Below are 21044 nucleotides of genomic sequence, written 5' to 3'. Positions count from 1 at the left end.
CTCTTCTATTTCTGAACTTCTCTTCCCAGGCTGATGGCATCAGAATAAAGTTAAATAGGAGTGAACCCCTCAGGGCTTTAGCGTTCTTAACTCAACCTCCCGACGGACGCTTACACACCACTTCCTGTTCCAATCGGAGCATGGACGCCAAGCTTATCCTATTATCTCTTCCTCAGAGGAGCTGGAGCAGAGCTAAAACCAACGCCATGAAGTCATGTGGGAGAAACCAGACTCACAAAACATCTTATTGTTTATCTTCATTAGGACGTTACAGTAACAACACGCTTCAAACCTCTCTGGATGAAGTGATTATCAGTTCATGAGCATCAAGCATTTCCACAATGATTGGCACCTTTTAGCAGAATGAGATGATAAGACCTGATAGGCATGACTGATATTGTTTCTAAGAAGGGTGCCAATAATTATGGGTTTGATTATGAATACTGGTTTAAAATAAAAGTGAGTATTAAATGCGCTGGACGTCTCACCGTGGACGGTGAGGGTGGCCGTGGCTTCTGCCTTCCCCATCATGTTCTCCGCCAGGCAGGTGTAGGAGCCGGCATCGGCCGAGCTCAGCCTCTTCAGCTTCAGTGTGTGATCATCACGGATCTCGAACCTGAGAAACACACAGACATATTCATGTTGAAACACTAACAAACACCGTAACACGACATTAAAGACTAAAACTGCTCCCAAAAAGGAAAACTTAACATACATTTACATACAACATTCAGCATCTGCACTGACACTCCAAGTGGAACAACCCAAACACTAACACTCTCAATTCCTAACAGATCATCAGCAACGCTTTCAACAAAACACTAACATTCTTAAATAAAAAACAGCAAACACCTTAAAACCCAAACACTATATCATTCATATACTCAATAAATCAAAATCTTTTAGTCAAGAAAACACAGACTCCATCAAACACTAACATGTTACATAAACACAGACTCCACCAAACACTAACATGTTACATAAACACAGACTCCATCAAACACTAACATGTTACATAAACACAGACTCCATCAAACACTAACATGTTACATAAACACTGACTACATCAAACACTAACGTTATATAAATCACTAACAATAAAATATCAATACTGTGTCACATCAACATTTTGTGTCACATGTTGTGTCACAACAAACATCAACATTTTCTATAAAGCACCAACATGGTTGATAAAACACCAAAACACACCATCAAACACCAATAAACACTTTAAATCTACATTCTCCATTTAACATCAACACCATACAAATTCACCAAACACCAACAGAGAGCCAAAAACACAAAACACTTTCAACACCAGCACCAAACTCCGTCAATCACCAAAAAATGTCGATGATGAAAGAACAAGATGAATCGCTGGTGTATGGATAGATACAGCGTACTTGTTAGCCATACTGATGATGACTAGATGGGTAGCTAGTTAGCTAGTTAACATTGGTAGCCTAATCAGTATTTAGCCATTCAGTATTTAATTCATAAAAATCAACTAAATATATTAATAATAATAAAAATATATTATTTGCCAGTGCAATCCAAACCCTGCAATAGACTGAATGTAGTAATTACTGATTAAAAAAAATACTAATAACAAAATATATTACTAGTAAAAAAAAACACACACAAACACACACACACACACACACACACACACACACACACACACACACACACACAATATCGTACCGTCCCTTAGGCAGGTCTCCGTCCTCTTTCCTCCAGCGGACGGTGGGGACGGGGTCTCCCTGAGCCTCACACCTGAACTCCACACTTTGCTCCACCAGAACCGACTGACTGCTCGGCTTGCGCAGGAAACTGGGTCGCTCTGTGACCACACACACACACACACACACACACACACACACACATCTGTATGAATGAGACCTGCTTGTACCTGTACAGCTTTTTTTTACATTCTGTTCTTCATTTCATCTACGGCAGCCAGGCCATTTTTTTTCCTTCTACATTTATAGCAGTAATCTCAGTGTGGTCTCTCTTGTACAGTTTAGGGTGCGAGAGGCAACTTAACTGCTCTAAAAGAACGGCTAGTGCATCATTCCTCCATGACGGAGAGTCCAGCGATTCTGTACTGCACAGAGCCCTTGTTTAATACCACTAAACTGCTGTGGTCTGGATTCTGATTGGACAGAAGGTCCTGTAAGATTTTATACTGTAGGAGTAAAGCTACAAGTCCCAGGTGCATTTGTTCTAACACGTTACCGTTTCTATGGTAACAGCCGGTTTTTGAGAACTTGGAGACGTTCGTGGAAGGAGTCTCCGATGTCAGACGTACGTTTCTCTGTAACATGAATGATTTTTCTCTTATTAATGGAAAGAGAATCTGATGAGCGGATGTTTATAGCTGCTAGAACATGAGCGAGAACGCAAACTAACGTGTTCCAGTTGCAGTAACAAAATGGCTTTAATGACGTCAGATACGTATAAAGTGATGACGATGTTTAATACATTTTAAAATAAAATCATTACGGTTTAGATTACGAGCTTCAGCTTACGTGTGTGTCTTTAAGAGGTTTGTCGATTTCCTCATCGGGACAAGCGCAAACTCGTAACATCTGGATCCTTTCATACACTCCCTCACAGACTGATACATTCTGCGGTGTGTGTGTGTGTGTGTGTGTGTGTGTGTGTGTGTGTGTGTGGGAGAGATTGCTCATCTGCATTAAAGCAGAGTTCAGTGAGATCTCACACTGACTGGTTGCTAAATTCAGCTCAGAGTTTTGCAGCATGACTCTTCTCCTTTGTTTCCCACAACTTTAGCTGAGATCTTCCAGATCAGCAGAAGAGCCGAGACAACCAGAAACCGTCCATATCCAGAGCGACTGACATTTTTATTTCATTTTAACCAGCTGAGCAATTGAAGGTTAAGGGCCTTGCTCAGGGGCCCAGCGGTGCATGTGGGATTCGAACTCACAACCTTCCGATCAATCCAACATCTTAACCGCTAGGCTACCGCATCCGCACAAACATTTTATTACAAACATTTTAAAGATGAGGTAAGTAAAAATGAGACCCACCCAGCACAGTGAGCTCGGCGATCTCGCTCTCCCGTTCTCCCATCATGTTCGTTCCCACACACACGTACTTCCCTGCGTCGCTCTTCCTCGTGTTGGTGATCATCAGCTTCCCGCCTCGGATCTGTGCGGGAAATAAAAAAAGAGATTTCTGAGTTCTTAAAGTCTCTGTATGTGACATGATCATTGCAGTGATATTAAAGTTTCATTCAGGACAGAGGTTTAGTTTATATCAACACTCTAACAGTTTCCATAGCAACATTCCCTGACAAACACCTTAAAAAACAAACACTAACACTCTCAAAGAAACACTAACAACCTTCAAGACAAAAAGAACAGGAAACATAATTTGCGGACATTAGATGTAACCGTAAATGGATAAAATTGTCCTTTTGTGTGTTTACAGTAACCCGACTTCAACGTTCTTTGATTAGTTTTCTATAAGAACATGATACAGAGGGTTTTATTTCTCGTGTGTGTGTGTGTGTGTGTGTGTGTGTGTGGGTGGGTGGGTGGGTGGGTGAACTTATATGTTCCCAAGGATCTGATTACAGGTCAAGGGGCGCTTCTTTGTTCTGAAGCACTCATGAGGGCACTCTTTTAACTGAATGAAACACACACACACACACACACACACACACACACACACACACACACACACACACACACTGTGAAACTGATCGGTGTATTAGAGGGACCACACGGTGAGACTCAGCGGGGTGGGAGCGGTGTGTTTGACGGTGGTGTGTGACGGCGGCGTGTGACGGTGGCGTGGAGACGGACCTCCTACCCTCCTGCACTTCAGCAGGTCAGCATGTGGGCTTGCTTCGTGTCTCACCGTGACACGTCTCACTGAGTCTGAAACCGCTGACAAACCTCCAGGTCAGGAAATAAAAATATCAGCTACTTAACCAGAAACACTGATCTAAAAATGGCACGATTTACGGCACTGTGATGTTCTGAAGGTGGAGAACTTCACCTGGTGCGTTGGAGCTCATTAAACCTGTGGCACTTTCACCGTTATCACACACAAGCTGATTATTTCACACAACATGATACCACATCGTTTTTTTTTCTCCTTTACACCTTTATTTATTTACACTCCGAGTCACGCTTCACCTTCAGTCCGAGTTACGATACAGCGGGGCTTTTCTGAACTTTGGAGATTTTAAATATAAAAAAAAAAACACTATCGAGTTCAAAACAAAACTAAGACACTTCTAAGTTCCTGTGAGACAAAACTAGGACAAAGCGGACGATGTCCCCCAGATTCTATTCTCCTGACTCTTCTGTCATCCTGCTTCTGGTGAAACTGCAGTGATTTCAAAATTTCGAAGATTTCTTTGATTTAGAAATGATTCCTGTACATAATACGCACACATGGGACGGGACGAGGCGGGACGGGACGAGGCGGGACGGGATGCCGTTGGAGCCTTGTGTTTAATATTAATATTGATGAATATAGCTGTTAAATAAAAGACAGGAGTAAAGCTGAAGTGAAGAGGAGGAAGTGTGGGGAGTTTATTTATGGCACCCTGTCGAGCTGGAGAGGGTTTTGAAGTGTCATCTAGTTACTGTTTGTTTGAGTGGATTAAATGGCTCAAGGCTAACAAAGTAGCGAGGTGGGGGGTGGGGGCAGAGAGAGCGAGAGAGATGGAGAGAGACGGAGAGATGGAGAGAAAGAAAGAGACAGAAAGAGAGAGACTATTCTGCTCTTTTTTGATCATCTCCATCATTTCCTTCCTATTACAGAGTTCGGTAGAGAGAGCGAGAGAGAGAGAGAGAGAGAGAGAGAGAGAGAGAGAGAGAGAGAGAGAGAGAGAGAGAGAGAGAGAGAGAGAGAAAATATACAGGCAAAAAATAAAGTTTAAAAAACCCCCAGTTTAACCTTTGACTGTTACAAAGCACAGACATTAGAGACGCCTGATTTTCATGTTTATTTCAACACTCATTCAAATATATAACCGTTTCCATAGCAACATTTGATGAGAAACACCTTAAAACCCAAACACTAACCTATAACACTCTCAACAAAACACCAACAAACACCTTAAAACCCAAACACTAACATATAACACTCTCAACAAAACACCAACAAACACCTTAAAACCCAAACACTAACATATAACACTCTCAACAAAACACCAACAAACACCTTAAAACCCAAACACTAACCTATAACACTCTCAACAAAACACCAACAAACACCTTAAAACCCAAACACTAACATATAACACTCTCAGCAAAACACCAACAAACACCTTATATGTTAGTGTTTGGGTTTTAAGGTGTTTGGTGTTATATGACACTAACCTATAACCCAAACACTAACATATAACACTCAGTGAAACACCAACAAACACCTTAAAACCCAAACACTAACATATAACACTCTCAACAAAACAGCTTCAGCCCGTGGTCTGAACATGGTGTTACCATAGCAACTCTATTATATTACAATAACCGCGTCCAGATAAACCTGTGTTTTGCAGTTTGCTTGATTTTTCTTTCTAGTAGAAATATAAAGAGGAAATCTGCAGTAACGTGTAGTAGCACGCTGTACCAGTTAGTGTGGTGTACGATGTGTTCACACCTGAGACACCGTCTTAACGACCGGCTCGACAACATTCACCCCGAGTCATTAAGATAAGACGTGCAAATTGTAACTAATCCTAACGCTAGTCTCCTTCAGGAGCCCCGAGCTTCTCTAAATCCGCTGCGTTTATCCGCTAAGTGTTGAACTGAATCTTCGATTCGTTCTGCCAGCGGTCTGATTAAAGTTAACACGCCCCGGAGCTCCCGCTTAATCCTGTATAAATAAATGAATAGAACCTCTATATCATCAAGGCCTCTCCTTTCTTCCTTCATTTCTCTTTCTTCCTCCGTGTATAAGAGAAAGAAGACGGATGAATTCCTCGGCCCTGTTCGGATCGCTCTTAATTAAAAGAAACTAATTGGTGGCCCGGGTTCAAGTGCTGCGTTTCATCAGCCGAGACACTTTTCAGACCTCGACGTGTCGCTACAGCCAACTTTTACTCGCGATGAATGCGTCCTATTCATTCATTTACGACGTCTAGGACGCCGGGACACACAGGCACATGGCGTTTGAGAAACGGTTTCAGGATCGTTCCACCATCTGTTAAAATGAAACACGACTTTACTTCAGCGCTTTACGTTCCAGAAGAGGTTCGGTAACTTTTCCTTGCTAACGAGTGACTAATTAATTCTGGCTTGGAAGTGAGAATGTTAAGCTTCCACAGTGTTATGGTTGTGGCTGTTGGTGGAAATGTTAGAATAACAGACCTGGTAAGTGACACAGCTAGAATAAATAAGGTGTGTAATGTATTTATTTATGGGAAGAGCGGTGGGCGATGTGGGAGATCACAAGATATTTTCACACCACATGGCATTTATCACGATATTTCAGTGACAGCAAAACAAACCGTCTACTCAAGAAGAAGAAAAAAAAAAGAAACACGATTTTCTACAGTGTTAAAGTGTTGATTAAGCATAGTACACAGTTTCTTAGAAAGAACACACACACACACACACACACACACACACACGGAGAGAATGAGAAGTTTGAAAACTAATGAATAATGCTACAGTCTAATACTCAAACCCTGATTGGTCAGGTGTCCAATATAACGAACATATAACACAAACCTTAATGTAATATAATCCGATACTAACAATAAACATATAATTATTGTTCATTCTTTTAAACAAACAAATAAAAACAACTGGTGGTGTGATGTGGTGAAGTTTTGTTGATAGGCAACAGAAAAAAGAAGAAAGTGTGTGTGTGTGTGTGTGTGTGTGTGTGTGTGTGTGTGTGTGTGTGTGTGTGTGTGTGTGTGAGAGAGAGAGAGAGAGAGAGAGAGAGAGAGAGAGAGATAGTGAGAGTGAGAGGGAGTGTAAGAGAGAGAGTGTAAGAGAGAGAGAGAGAGAGAGAGAGAGAGAGAGAGTGTGTGAGAGAGTGTGTGTGTAGCGCGCCTCGTGCGCGCGCGCGCGCGCGTGGTGTGTGGTGCGCCGCTCGTGGCGCGCTCGTGTCGGCCGAGCGCCGCGCGCGCGACGCAGCGCGGCGCGGCGCGCGCGCGCGGCGACCGCCCGTGTGCGCCCCTCGTGGCGTGTCGCGCGGGCTCGGGTGCAGAGCCGCGCGTGTTGTGTGTTGTGTGTGGGGGGTTGGCCCCCCCCGCGGCCGCGCGCGCGCCAGCCGCGCGCGCGCGTGTGGTGTGTCGCGCGCTCGCCGCTGCGCGCGCAGCCGCGCGCGCCCGCCCTGCGCGCGTGGCGCGCGGCGGCCTGCCTGTGTGTGTGTCCGCGCGCGCGCGTGCGGCGCGCGGCGCGTTGTGTGTGGTGTTTGTGTGCGCGCGCGCGCGCGCGCGCGCGACGCGCGCGCCCGACTGCGCGCGGTGCGCGCGCGACCTGCCTGGTTGTGTGTGTCCGCGGCTGCGCGTGCGCGCGCTCGCCTGCTCACTGGTGTGTAGTCCTCGCGCGCGCGCGCGCGCGCGCTGCGCGCGCGCGCGCGCGCGCGCTGCGCGCGCCGCCGTCCCCGGTCCGGTCCCCCTCTGTCCCTCTTGCTGTCCTCTGACCTCCCGCTGCCTTTCCCCCTCCCTGTTTTTTCTTTGCTTCCGCTATCTTTCCGTCTCTGTCCTCCTGTCTGGTTGCCATAGCGATAACATTTCTCAGTGGGTGAAGCAACCTGTGTTTGAGATGAAGGAGAAGCGGCGTGTGCTACAGATCAAGTGACCTCTACCGAGTCTGTCCATGTTTACACACTTTACTCGACCTCTCTCAGCCATGTCACGTCGATGATACGGACACGCCCACATCTCGTAGCTAACGGTTACCGTCGCTCATAGCAGAAGTCGGCGTATGTGTGAACTACGCATTATAGATTCATCATGGGAGCTGCTGCATATCTCTGGGGTATAAGCAGTGTAGTTAGAGGTCTGCCATGTTATTCCTGACATAAATCATCCAAATCATAACATATGACGAGATTTTACAGATATTTTCCTCAAGAAGATTAAAACAAGATGAAAACATCAGAAAAAGAAAAAAAGGATTTTGAAATTGCAACTAAAGTGAGATTTTATCCTGGTTGATGTTTTTTTGCACCAATGTTTCATTTTGCACCAAAATTTTACCAATATTTCATCAATGAACCCAAAACTTAAGCAACATTTTAGCAAAACTGGAAGAGATCGAAGATTAAAATGTGTCAGATTTATCACATACACGTGGTTTAGTTCAGGTTTACTTGACTAAAATATATATCAAATAAAATTTATTTGTCCAAAATGGTGTACTGTGACAGTACCTAGTGCATTTGATTCAGTACCTACTGCGTTTGATTCAGTACCTACTTTATTTGATTCAATAGTTACTGTATTCACTTCAGTACCTACTGTATTCAATTCAGTGACTTTTGCCTTTGATTCAGTACCTAATGCATTCGATTCAGTATCTACTGCATTCAATTCAGTGACTTTTGCATTTGATTCAGTACCTAATGCATTCGATTCAGTATCTACTGCATTCAATTCAGTGACTTTTGCATTTGATTCAGTACCTACTGCATTCGATTCAGTATCTACTGCATTCAATTCAGTGACTTTTGCATTTGATTCAGTACCTACTGCATTCGATTCAATACCTACTGCATTCAATTCAGTGACTTTTGCATTTGATTCAGTACCTACTGCATTCGATTCTGTACCTACTTCATTCAATTCAGTGACTTTTGCATTTGATTCAGTACCTACTGCATTCGATTCAGTACCTACTTCATTCAATTCAGTGACTTTTGCATTTGATTCAGTACCTACTGCATTTGATTCAGTACCTACTGCATTAAATTCAGTGACTTTTGCATTTGATTTAGTACCTACTGCATTTAATTCGGTACCTACTCCATTTGATTCAGTACATGCTGCATTCGATTCAGTACCTGCTGCATTCAATTCAGTGACTTTTGCATTTTATTCAGTGCCTACTGCATTTGATTCAGTACCTACTCCATTCGATTCAGTACATGTTGCATTCAATTCAGTGCCTGCTGTATTCTCCTTTTCTCCTCCTGTACAGTAGTGTAGTAGGGATGTTTGGACGCGGTCTAAATGAACACGGTCTCGTACAATAAATGCAGCACTCACTGTTATACGTTCATCTCTGTCATCTACGTTCATGCCGTCTTTTTTCCAGGAGATGGTGGGTTCCGGGTGTCCACGCGGAGGCTGACACTCCATCACCGCCGGTTCTCCGGCTGCCACCATCACATCGCTGGGGTTCTGCCTGAAGTCATCACGGAGAACTGCAGAAATAGAAAAAGATTCGATAAGAGATATCTCCTGAGTGTCGCTGCTAAAAAAAAAAGATATTTATTAGCATTAGCATTTGAATTAGCACTCGGTTTGAGTAAAATATTTGCTTTCGTCAGTTATAATATGAAGCACAGGATGGAAATGCCACAGGTTGTTCAGGTTGTTCTCAAGTTACCAGCGAAACAATTTCATTGGTCCTCTTGTTCTCAGCGTTTTGGTTGTGAAGTGCAACATGGGGCAGTTCCACATTACACCCTGGCATCTTTTCAGTACCATTTTTTTCCTGAGCTACTGTTTCTTGGACAGTTTACAGGAAAAGCCACACTTACACCACCGACTGTTGGCTCTACAGCATGTGAAACTGAATCTTAACTAAACTTTCAAACACGATTTATGTAACACGATGAAAATTTCCACCCCGGATTACGTCTCGTGGCATTCGAGCCGTCTCGATTCGAAGATCAGGTACATGCCGGATGTTTTTGTCTTTTTTTTTTTTCCTACTCGAGAAACTCGTCTGTTTCTGTCATGAGGTTAATTGTTTATTTGTCTCGCGTACGTTTGAGATGAACACAGCGAAACCGGAACGTTCCTAACACGGTAAACAGGACGGGACGTTTTTTTTCAAAATCTGCAGTATTTCCTCAAGCTCTCCTGGACTCGCTCCAATCTCTTCCATCTCTCTGACGATCGTGTGTCTCAGATCAAAGCGAGACGTAACCTGAACTCCTGACTTCCTACAAATTCCTTCGAGCCTCTAAGCACTTAATTGGCCATAAGATCCCACTTTCTACTGCTTGTAACCGCACAGCAGGTTCGGCTCTCCCACAGTTACTTTAAACCTGGGAGAGAAAAAAACAACAACCTTAGAACGTAACGGCATCCGAATCTCCGTCAAAGGGAAAGTGTTTGACGGAATCAGCAGGAAAATTGAGCCTCCTCTGCTCTCCTTATCTCAGTTTATCCTTAACATTCTCCTTTCTAACTCAGGTTTATAAATAACAGCAGGCTTTCGCTTGAACCTAGATAAGCTCTTTAGGAGAAGTCTCAGCTCCATTAACGGGATTATTCAATTAGCCACGAAGCTTAGGAAACACTTGCTGTGATAAAAAAACATCTTACTATCTAAAACAATTCATTTTATTTAGTGTCTTTGACGCAAGACGTCTTTCCAAACGTCCCTAAGGAGGAGCCATGAGGAAAGACATACAGATCCAGATGAGATTATTAACAAAAGGAAACGTCTTTGTTTGACGATATACAGTATAGGGACCAAAAAAGTCTTTATTCAAGTCACAATGCGGTGGTCTGAGAAGGACAACGACGGACAGATCCGTGTGAAGGACCCTCTCGGTTTGGTGTCGGCTCCTGTGCTGAGTTCCTGCTGTAGCTCTCACATAGCAATACGGCGGTTATAAACTCAGTGGGCTAACGGTGGGACCTCGAGCCCTCCTGCTGCTCTCATTAAAGCAGCATTCATCCTCTTCACCTCTCCTCTCTGAACACCACAGATTACAGAGACAAGTGAATATAATACTGTATGCCATGTTTTTGTTTTAATAGAAAACCAAGTAAAAGGGCTGGGATTCGATCCTATGTTTTGATACTTTGTTGATTTCCTTCATGTTATTGTCATAATTTGCTTGTATTTGTAAAATGCATAAATTAAAAACATCATCTGACACGAGAGACAAACTTTCCCTCGTCTAGAGATGCTGCATCTGTTTTACAGACCGCACCATGTCTTACTGACACGTCCCCAAGTCAGGAACTCTGAGCTCAAAAATACGCTTTCCGCTGGTGTTCATATACATTAAGCTAAATAAATAAATAAATAAATAAATAAATAAATAAATAAATAAATAAATAAAAGCTTTGGGACATGAGTTAAATGCACCACCAACGTCTCGAGTGTGTATAAAGGTAAAATCGCAATAAATAAAGGTTCTCGAGTATCAGGTATCTGTCCAAGGTGGCGACATTCCAGGATTTTACAAATCCCAATGAATTAAAAACTCATTAGTAGAGCTCACCACCAACTTGTACTAAACTCCACCAAATTTTCAAATGACTATCAATTCTCAACCAAATGATGCTTGGAAAAGGTAACAGAACAGATTCCATGATGGATCATGAGTCAGAATTACAAGTTTGACATTAAACATTTCTGGTCTTCTTTCTAGCTTTGGATTTATTAACCAAGTGCCAAGATTCAAAAGCACGACAGTTGCATTAGCGAGGATTAGCAGCAATTATCTAACAAATGCACTCTTTCTTCTCACATGTTGTTACAGAAAGGAAACAGATATCGACCTCTAGCCTCGCTCATGCTCAAGGATAAACGTCGGTCCTCCCAGGATCGTCTCTGGTACTTCAGCGGTGAAATTAAAACCAGACGCAAGCAACCGTCAGAATCAAAATGAGATCTGCCTCACTGAGGCTCTAACATTAATAAAAATGAAGACAGAATACCACACACAGACCGGAGTTGCTTGATCAAATGAGATCTGTTCAGAGGAAATGAAAAGATTTCTCCAAGCATCCTCTGAGGTCTCCTGCTGTATTCCACTGGAGCCAACAGGGGACTGGGGATTTGCTCGTGAACACATCAAAACCGGACTCTGGCCCTCGTACAGGGAGATTTCTGGGCCTGGATCATTTCCATTCCATTAGGACAGAGCTCACCCTTGTGAAGGGTTGAAAGAGGACAAAAGGACTAGAAAATGCAGTGTCTTTTTGAAATGTATGCTGTAGATCCGAACTTTGTATGAACCCGCTGAATCGATAATCACGCTGGTTCGGTGAGTCGGGATTCAGATTACGAGTTGACTCCCGAAATGCCTTTTTGCTCCAGACAAGAATGCCTCTGTCTTGCTAAGCACCAGTGTCATGGCTAAAATATGCAGAGTCATGAAGAAAGTCGGGGCACTGGGATTAAAAATAGTGTTAAAAAAACTATCTGAATTTTTGGATTCCTTAAATGTAATCGGTCCCAGATGTGACCCCTGGTGCACTCCTCAAATTTTTTTTTTTCCCTTGAAATTTTTCTGCTAAGCACAAGACAACGCAAAGAGCATAAAAAAGGGCATCTGTACGGTATATCTCTCTTCACTTGCTGTCCACAGTGATGATTAAAACTCTCTAAGCAGCTCGGTTGTCAATCAAACAAAACCTTTCTGATTCTGTTTCAGTTCCTCTACAAAAGGAAAGTGGAAAAGCATCTGAACACATACATTATCATCAGCTGCAGAGAACAATCTCTGCATCCATCACTTCAGACCAAATGCTCTCCCGTATGTAGCCCCATCAGGTGTTCCACCTGACGAGCGGCCGAGCAAAACCCTGAAGCAGCAAGATTTCTAAAGAGCTTTGTTTGGATGGTTACCAGATCCAGCATCCCAAACAGGTCCTACTGGGAACCATTACAAAAAGTGACCCCTTTGTTAAAGGGTACAACCCACGAGTCCATAAGCTGTCTAAATGTTCTGTGTGTATGGTTCTTTAGATGGTTGTCGAGTTTAGTTTTTCAAGGAGGTTCTCCAAGGATCTTTTAAAAAAAAAAAAAAAAAAAATGAACCCCTCAGTTGAAGGGTACTACATAGAACCTTTAAGGTTTACTCCAAAAGGTCAGCCCAGAAATCCATACGGAATCTAAAGATAATAAGTGCAAAGGGTTTTGGGATATCTCATGAGTCGAGTTTTCCAAAGTGGTTCTCAGGTGAAAGGTTCTTCATAGATTTATCCAGAAAAGTTGGATTCATTGGAAGTTCAATAGTTCTATCTTTTCAGAGAGCTTCTCTTACAAAGCTTTCCTTAACACAAAACCCTCTGGTGCAGGAATCTCTTGGATAACCAAAAAAAAAAATAAATCTACATTTTTCAAGAGTGTAACTTTTTCTGGATGGTTACCACTTCCAACTTTCCAAGGATGTTCTACTAGGAATTATTTCCAACCAAAAAAAAAAATAAAAAAGTTCCCCCAGAGATGCAACCAAAGAACATCTTTGGATGATTACCAGGTCTGGCTTTCTATTTTGTGTTTTTTGGTTTTGTTCCCTGATTCTTTTTTTCCTGGCATGTTTATGTTCCATTTGAAAGAGAACCCTTGGGACGTCGTGTGTTAACCCTGTTCTCTACGATCACGGCACAGACATGGTTATTCCGCATAGTGCGACTCTTCCTGTGTGCGAGACAGAACAATGTGTAAAGTGTTGAAGGGTCTCAGAGGTAAAAATGTAAGATGAGATAAAACGAGTGCGGTCCTGTTCGATGATGTCATCTGTTTTACCTAAGAAGTGTGCGCTCGGGTGCGTGCGAGGATACCGGCCGTAGCTACGGTATAGCGGCAGTGACAATGTTAGGCATCTGGAGCTGGTATAAACATTACTCCATGTCTCAGCTGTGTGGAAATAAACAGTGCGTGACAAACTAAACGGAGGCAGAAACACGGTACATGATACTATGCTAGTTAGCCTGCATCTGCCCTGCTTAAAATTAAACTGTAACGTGATCAGGAAGTTCCGTAACACAAATAGGCAGACGTGTCGACAGACGTCTAAACAAGCGCAGAATGACTGTTTAGATAAAATGTACAGTACAAACCTTAACCATGTCCTAACCTTTATATCTTTTATTAAATATCACCATTTGTCCAAATACTTACGAGTCCCACGGTGTGAACCTACCGCATGTTCTACACACCACAGTAAAGCTTTTCAACCCTCAAGTACATGTTCTCATGTTCGGTTATTGTTTAAACCTTAAAACTTCCCAAATGATTGTAGCTATAATTAACTTGATTTGTAGCTATCTCTATAATGCGTGGAAGCACAATCGCAGATGACGGATCACATCGATTTAAGTGATTTAAGTGCCGACAGGAAACGGATGTACATCATGAAGCCTTCATAAATGCAGGGTTTTTTTTTTCTGTGAGCGCTTTCTGAAAGCCTTCAATGATGAGATTGATTCCTTGTCACTGAATAATGCACAACATCTCCATTCTGAAATCCTCCCTACATTCTAACACTAACCATATCACCTCAATCTCTCTCTCTCTCTCTCTCTCTCTCTCTCTCTCTCTCTCTCTCTCTCTCTCTCTTCCCATGAGCTGTTATTCCTGAAGAAATCAAACAGCTGCTAAACAATTTTACCGCTGTATGCTTTGCTTGGCAAAGATGAAGACAGGAGTTTCCTCACCTCTCCAGTTATCTCACGGCGGTAAACCCCGAAAAAAACCATGTAACGTACTGGTTCACTTCATCTGGTCCACTTCATCTATCCTACAGTACCTGTATACGACCAGCTATATCTACCAGAAAAAGATACAAGGTTCAAGGTTCTTTAATGGTCTATAGGATAATAAGGTGCTCTCAGTATCCTAACAATGCTTCTACCTCATACTAGTCTCTATATAAGACATACGCATTCATTTTCCTCACTAATACCCCTTTTTCACCAGAAAGACCCGGGTGCTGGTTCAGAGCTAGCGCTGGTTCAAAGTTGGTTCCACTGGCGAACCTTCCAAGAACCGGTTTGCCTTTCCATCGGTTAGAGAGCGTCACAGAGCCGAGTGTGACGTCACCGTATATGTGCCACGTTACACAGCGACGTTAGCGCAGCAGCGACAAACACAAACACAACAACAATGGCGGATGTCGCTTTACTGTTAATGCTCATGGCTTTGTGAACCTACATCGGCATCCAAACACGGTGAATAAAACGTGTACGTGCGGCTCCGTGTAATCTGTTTAAACGGAGGTTGTGATCGATAAAGTACATAACGTTATTTTATCATTAACACAGCAAAAAGTTAGCCTTAGCATGTAGCTACCTACTATCATGTGTGCTGATAATCTATCATATCGCGGTAAAGTAAAAGTGTATTAAACATTAGTATACTTAAGGTACATTATCAAACGCGCTAACAGTAGCCCCGCTCACAGCTCCTGACGCAAGCGGTTCTTAAGTGTAGACCAGCAACGTTTTGGTGCTACTTAAGAACCACTTTTCCTGGTTCGGAGCCGGTGCTTTGGCAGTCGAATAAGAAAGAACTGGTTCTAAATTAGGCTCCGAACCTGCACTCAAACTGCCTCGGGGGTAAAGGGGCAAGAGAGACAATGAAAAACCTAATATAGCTTCTAACTTTTAAATAAAAATGTCAAAGTGTATAGGTGTTTTTTTTTTGGATGTTTGATGGGTCTAGCTTTCCAATGAGGTCCTCCAAGAAGCTTTTTAATTAAGGTTCAAATCCTTCAGTTACAAGGTTTTACTTAGAATCTCTAAGGGACAATCAAACAAAAGAGGAAATATCTAAAGAGGTTCTGCTTGAAATGATTTTAGGGACGTCCTGTGTTGTAGAACTTCATATAAAACCATTCAGGGGTCTCCTAAAACTACAGGTTGCAGGTTTTATAAGTCTGTAGGATTCCATCTAGGGTTAATAGGTCTAACAACAGGTCCAAAAAAGATTCTAACCGGATCCTTTTGTGAAAGTGAAGAGCTCTTCTCTCCTGTAGAGTTCTCCTTAAAGCATGCAATGGTTCTGTCTAAGAGTGTGGCTGTTTTTGATGGGTCTTGTTTTTGAAAGAGGGTCGAACAAACGTTTTCTATAAATTAAATGCTCTTTTGGTTTGACCTAGAACCTTTACATGGACGACTAAGGAACATCTTAAATTTCTAAAAAGTTGATTTGAGAACGCTAGAACCCTGAAACTTCTAAAGAAATCACCCATAAGAACCGGGGCACTGATGTGATGGCATTGCTTCCATTGGGACTGAAACTACTACATATAAATAGTACGATTCACCAAAACATCTGCAGAATCGCACATCTGGAGCCTTCTCAGAGGTCCAAACGTGGAACCCAAACCAAGGGCACGACAGCATCGACAGCCAGACGATGGAACACATGGAAACGTTAGCAGAACTCCAAACTTCACAATGAATTATGTGGAAAACCATCAAAGGTCCATTAAGGGAGCGTCTGACAGGAAACAGTACCTGACAGCTGAGCACAGAAAGAGAGGCCTATTCACTCAGGTTCTCTGCGTCCATCAGTAACACCATAACTCTCAGCATGTTGTGTGTGTGTGTGTGTGTGTGTGTGTGAGTAGGCTGGTGTGAAAAAGAGAGGTGAGATACTTCCTTGGCACGTTCAGGTTCTAAATATACGTGCTGAAGTTTCAGGGAAAGAACAAGCCGAGGGACACGAAGCTCTCCGTGGAGGAATATTACAGACTCCGAGAGAGACGAGAAAGCTGTTCCTGATGATAAGCACTGAAAAGCTTCGTCGGGATTAACGGCTTGGACCGAGTGGAAAAATAAAGAATAAAAAACTCTTTAGTGCTTTAGTTCTTCTGTTTTGGAAACAAAACAAATCGTATGGTTCATAAAAAACACTTCTATTCGCTCTGCTTTAGCTTAAGGGGAAATGTAAGAAATAAATTAGATCATGTCTTCAGTACCGTGTCGTGTTCATACCACAATCGGCCGCTGCCACTTTTACCCAGAGTTCTACATGATTAATGAATAACAGTGGATTCAACAGCAAGGAAATGAGAGGGATTGATGAGCAGAGTTGTGGAACCGAGGGTTTGACAAGACCTCATGTACGTACGGAGAACATCACAGCTGCGGAGCAGAGTTGAGTGGCAGCTTCAATTAGCTGCTGCACAAATCCAAACAAGTCTTGTGTGGCAAAGGTGGAGTAGAAGAGGAAAAAGAAAGAAAGGAAAGAAGTGCTGTGTGGAACCTGAGGCGTGCTGATGATGGGACCCGGAGCTTCCCTCAGGAGCATGTGATGGGGAAAAGCGTCAAGGGAATCACATCCGAGACTCTAAGCAAAGTACAAACTGTTCAAACCTGGTCTTTAAAGCCTGTTTATTACTTATTCACGTCACACTGGACTATATGATACGCTACAAAAGAAAGAAAGAAAGAAAGAAAGAACAATAGAAGAAGAAAATGGGAGAACATTCATTCATTCATTCATTCATTCATTTTCTACCGCTTATCCGAACTTCTCGGGTCACGGGGAGCCTGTGCCTATCTCAGGCGTCATCGGGCATCGAGGCAGGATACACCCTGGACGGAGTGCCAACCCATCACAGGGCACACACACACACTCATTCACTCACACACACACACACACACACTACGGACAATTTTCCAGAGATGCCAATCAACCTACCATGCATGTCTTTGGACTGGGGGAGGAAACCGGAGTACCCGGAGGAAACCCCCGAGGCACGGGGAGAACATGCAAACTCCACACACAAGGCGGAGGTGGGAATCGAACCCCGACCCTGGAGGTGTGAGGCGAACGTGCTAACCGCTAAGCCACCGTGCTTCCCAATGGAGAACAATATGGTTGATAATGGTCAAGGATCAAACCAAAAGAAGAAGAAGAAGAAGAAGAAGAAGAAGGAGGAGGAGGAGGAGGAGGAATAGGAGGAGGAAAGGAAGGTGTTTGTACAAGTAGGACACCAAAACAAGAAGAAGAAGAAAAGAAACAGGACAATAAACAATGGCAAATAAAAATACAAAGAAGAAGGAGGTCGAGAAGCAGAAGGAGTGAAAAAAGAACCCACTCTGGAGGCGTTTCGGCTGCTGTGTGATCAGAGAGTCAGGATTCGAGTGGTGCGAGACGTCAGCTATCAGTTACTGGAGTCAGCTGAGGGTTAAAGGTCACACTGTGACAATTAAAGCCACAGCTTCTCTCTGCAGGAAGCTCAGGACTAACGGGCATCAGATGTTCTCCTGGGTCACAGTGTTGATGTACTGAAAGCTGACCTTCAGCTCATCCTGCTGAGACACTGAACTGCACCACCAGGGTGTGAGAACCGAGACGAGGAGCCGCACAGTGCTCGGGTTACTCTGCACATATAGCGTTGTTACAGAAACGTTACAGAAACGTTACAGAGTCGTTACAGAGTCGTTACAGAGTCGCTACAGAAACGTTACAGAAACGTTACAGAAACGTTACAGAGTCGTTACAGAGTCGTTACAGAGTCGCTACAGAAACGTTACAGAAACGTTACAGAAACGTTACAGAGTCGCTACAGAAACGTTACAGAGTCATTACAGAGTCGTTACAGAGTCGTTACAGAGTCGCTACAAAGTTGTTACAGAGACATTACAGAGTCGCTACAGAAACATTACAGAAACATTACAGAAACCCCAACATTACTGCCTTCTGTCACCACACAAGTAAAATACTGAAGAAGAACAAAAGAAGAAAAGATGAAGAGACTTTGAGAACAGTAGGTAGAGGAAGAAGAGAAGGAGGAGGAGGAGAAAATATAAGAAAAAATACAGAAGAAAAGGAGGAAAGAAGAAGAAAAGATACAAACAAGTTAACAAAGAGGAGACCAAAATGATTGTGGTACATGTAGAAGCGGCACAAAAGTAATAAAGTGAATGAAGATGAAAAGAGGAAAAGTGCAGAAGAAGAACAGAAGAAGGAAAAAGAAGGCGGAAGAACAAAATGATTGAAGATATCAGTGGAATGAAAGAACATGTGCAAGAGGAGAAGAAGTAAACTGTCGCTGTTGTAGACACTTAATGTGGTCGGTGTAAAGCTTGAGATCATGAGATCATCTGCTGGAAACTGCTCGTGTGTTACGTTAATAACCTTCAGCGTCTTCCTCAGCGCAGCGTTACTCAACAGCATCCACAGGATGTTTCTAACTTTATGTTTTAACTGCGTAAACACTTCCTTCCATCTGGACAAATCTGACTGCAGAGCTTACAGTGGACTCTGTGTGTGTGTGTGTGTGTGTGTGTGTGTGTGTGTGTGTGTGTGTGTGTGTGTGTGTGTGTGTGTGTGTGATGTGGTGAAGAGAGTGAGATCTTGGCAGCAGATCAGCCACATGGACAGGAAACATAATCCAGCCTGTTTTAGCGTTTCAAACCACTGAGGGGCTGCAGACGGAATGAGGGGGAACATTAGAGAGAGAGAGAGAGAGAGAGAGAGAGAGAGAGAGAGAGAGAGAGAGAGAGAGAGAGAGTGAGTTGAAGTAACAGGACATCTTTTAGGCTTTCGTCATGGCCACTTTCATTCACCACACCACATTGTACCATGTCCTCTCTCTCTCTCTCTCTCTCTCTCTCTCTCTCTCTCTCTCTCTCTCTCTCTCTCTCTCTCTCTCTCCTGCAAGCTGTTTTCCAGCCACGGACAGAATGAGCGTGGAGCTGAACGTAGAGCAGAAGTCAGGAAGAACTTTACCACTCTGTGTCACGCTGTAATGGGAAGATAGTGTGGAGTGATGAAACTGAGGTACGTGTCACTCTGAGGAACGTGTCACTCTGAAGCAGAGGAACGTGTCACTCTGAAGCCGAGGAACGTGTCACTCTGAAGCCGAGGAACGTGTCACTCTGAAGCCGAGGAACGTGTCACTCTGAAGCCGAGGAACGTGTCACTCTGGAGCCGAGGAACGTGTCACTCTGGAGCCGAGGAACGTGTCACTCTGGAGCCGAGGAACGTGTCACTCTGGAGCCGAGGAACGTGTCACTCTGGAGCCGAGGAACGTGTCACTCTGAAGCCGAGGAACGTGTCACTCTGAAGCTGAGGAACGTGTCACTCTGGAGCCGAGGAACGTGTCACTCTGAAGCCGAGGAACGTGTCACTCTGAAGCCGAGGAACGTGTCACTCTGAAGCCGAGGAACGTATCACTCTGAAGCTGAGGAACGTATCACTCTGAAGCTGAGGAACGAATCACTCTGAAGCCACTCTGAAGCTGAGGAACGTATCACTCTGAAGCTGAGGAACGTATCACTCTGAAGCCACTCTGAAGCTGAGGAACGTATCACTCTGAAGCTGAGGAACGTATCACTCTGAAGCCACTCTGAAGCTGAGGAACGTATCACTCTGAAGCTGAGGAACGAATCACTCTGAAGCCACTCTGAAGCTGAGGAACGTATCACTCTGAAGCTGAGGAACGTATCACTCTGAAGCCACTCTGAAGCTGAGGAACGTGTCACTCTGAATTGGATTCCATTGCAAACGATTCAGATTCATTCCAAAACAACACTTTTTGTTCATTTTATTTATCTCTTTACAGCTCCGATGTCACAAGTTAGTTCATGTTCCCACTTTAGATCCAGAAGCTCTCTACCGTTCCCTCGCCAGCTTCGCTTTTCACTTGATCTTATAAAAATAAAGCGAAGGGCTTATCGTGATACTGTAAAATCACCACACACAAACTCTATTAACCTAAAGACAGCTCTGACACTGGAGACTCCTTCTATTAATGCTCCAATGATGATGATGATGATGATGATGATGATGATTATGAAAAAGAAGAGGAGGAAAGACAAAGAGGAGGAGGACAATGAAGAGATAGAGTAGGGGGGAAGAAGAAGAAGAAGAAGAAGAAGAAGAAGAAGAAGAAGAAAGATGATGATGATGATGATGATGATGATTGTGGTGGTGATTAAGAACAAACAAAAAGAAAAAAAGATAAGAAGAATAAGAAGGAGAGGAAGAAGAATTTAAAAACATTAAGAAGAAGATGATGATGATGATGATGATGATGAAGAAGAAGAAGAAGAAGAAGAAGAAGAAGAAGAAGAAGAAGAAGAAGAAAAAAGATGATGATGATGATGATGATGATGATGTTGATGATGATGATGATGATGATTGTGGTAGTAATTAAGAACAAACAAA

The 21044-nt window shown here is 43.3% G+C and overlaps 1 protein-coding gene across 9 annotated transcripts in view; it reads right to left on the bottom strand.

The window, feature by feature from the left end:
* Positions 1-21044, bottom strand: part of robo1 (roundabout, axon guidance receptor, homolog 1 (Drosophila)) — a 295430-nt gene that overhangs the window by 50394 nt on the left and 223992 nt on the right. For all 9 annotated transcript variants that reach the window (XM_047820606.1, XM_047820607.1, XM_047820608.1 and 6 more), the window contains 4 exons: positions 9209-9366; positions 3054-3174; positions 1705-1843; positions 489-616 (listed from right to left, as the gene is read on the bottom strand). In XM_047820606.1, coding sequence (XP_047676562.1) covers positions 489-616; positions 1705-1843; positions 3054-3174; positions 9209-9366 — 546 coding nt within the window. The remainder of the gene's footprint in view (positions 1-488; positions 617-1704; positions 1844-3053; positions 3175-9208; positions 9367-21044) is intronic.

This window comes from Tachysurus fulvidraco, chromosome 11 (genome assembly GCF_022655615.1).
Source record: "Tachysurus fulvidraco isolate hzauxx_2018 chromosome 11, HZAU_PFXX_2.0, whole genome shotgun sequence".
Lineage (NCBI taxonomy): Eukaryota > Metazoa > Chordata > Actinopteri > Siluriformes > Bagridae > Tachysurus > Tachysurus fulvidraco.
The sequence above is the reverse complement of the archived record's forward strand: the minus strand, read 5'-3'. Positions and strand labels throughout refer to the sequence as shown.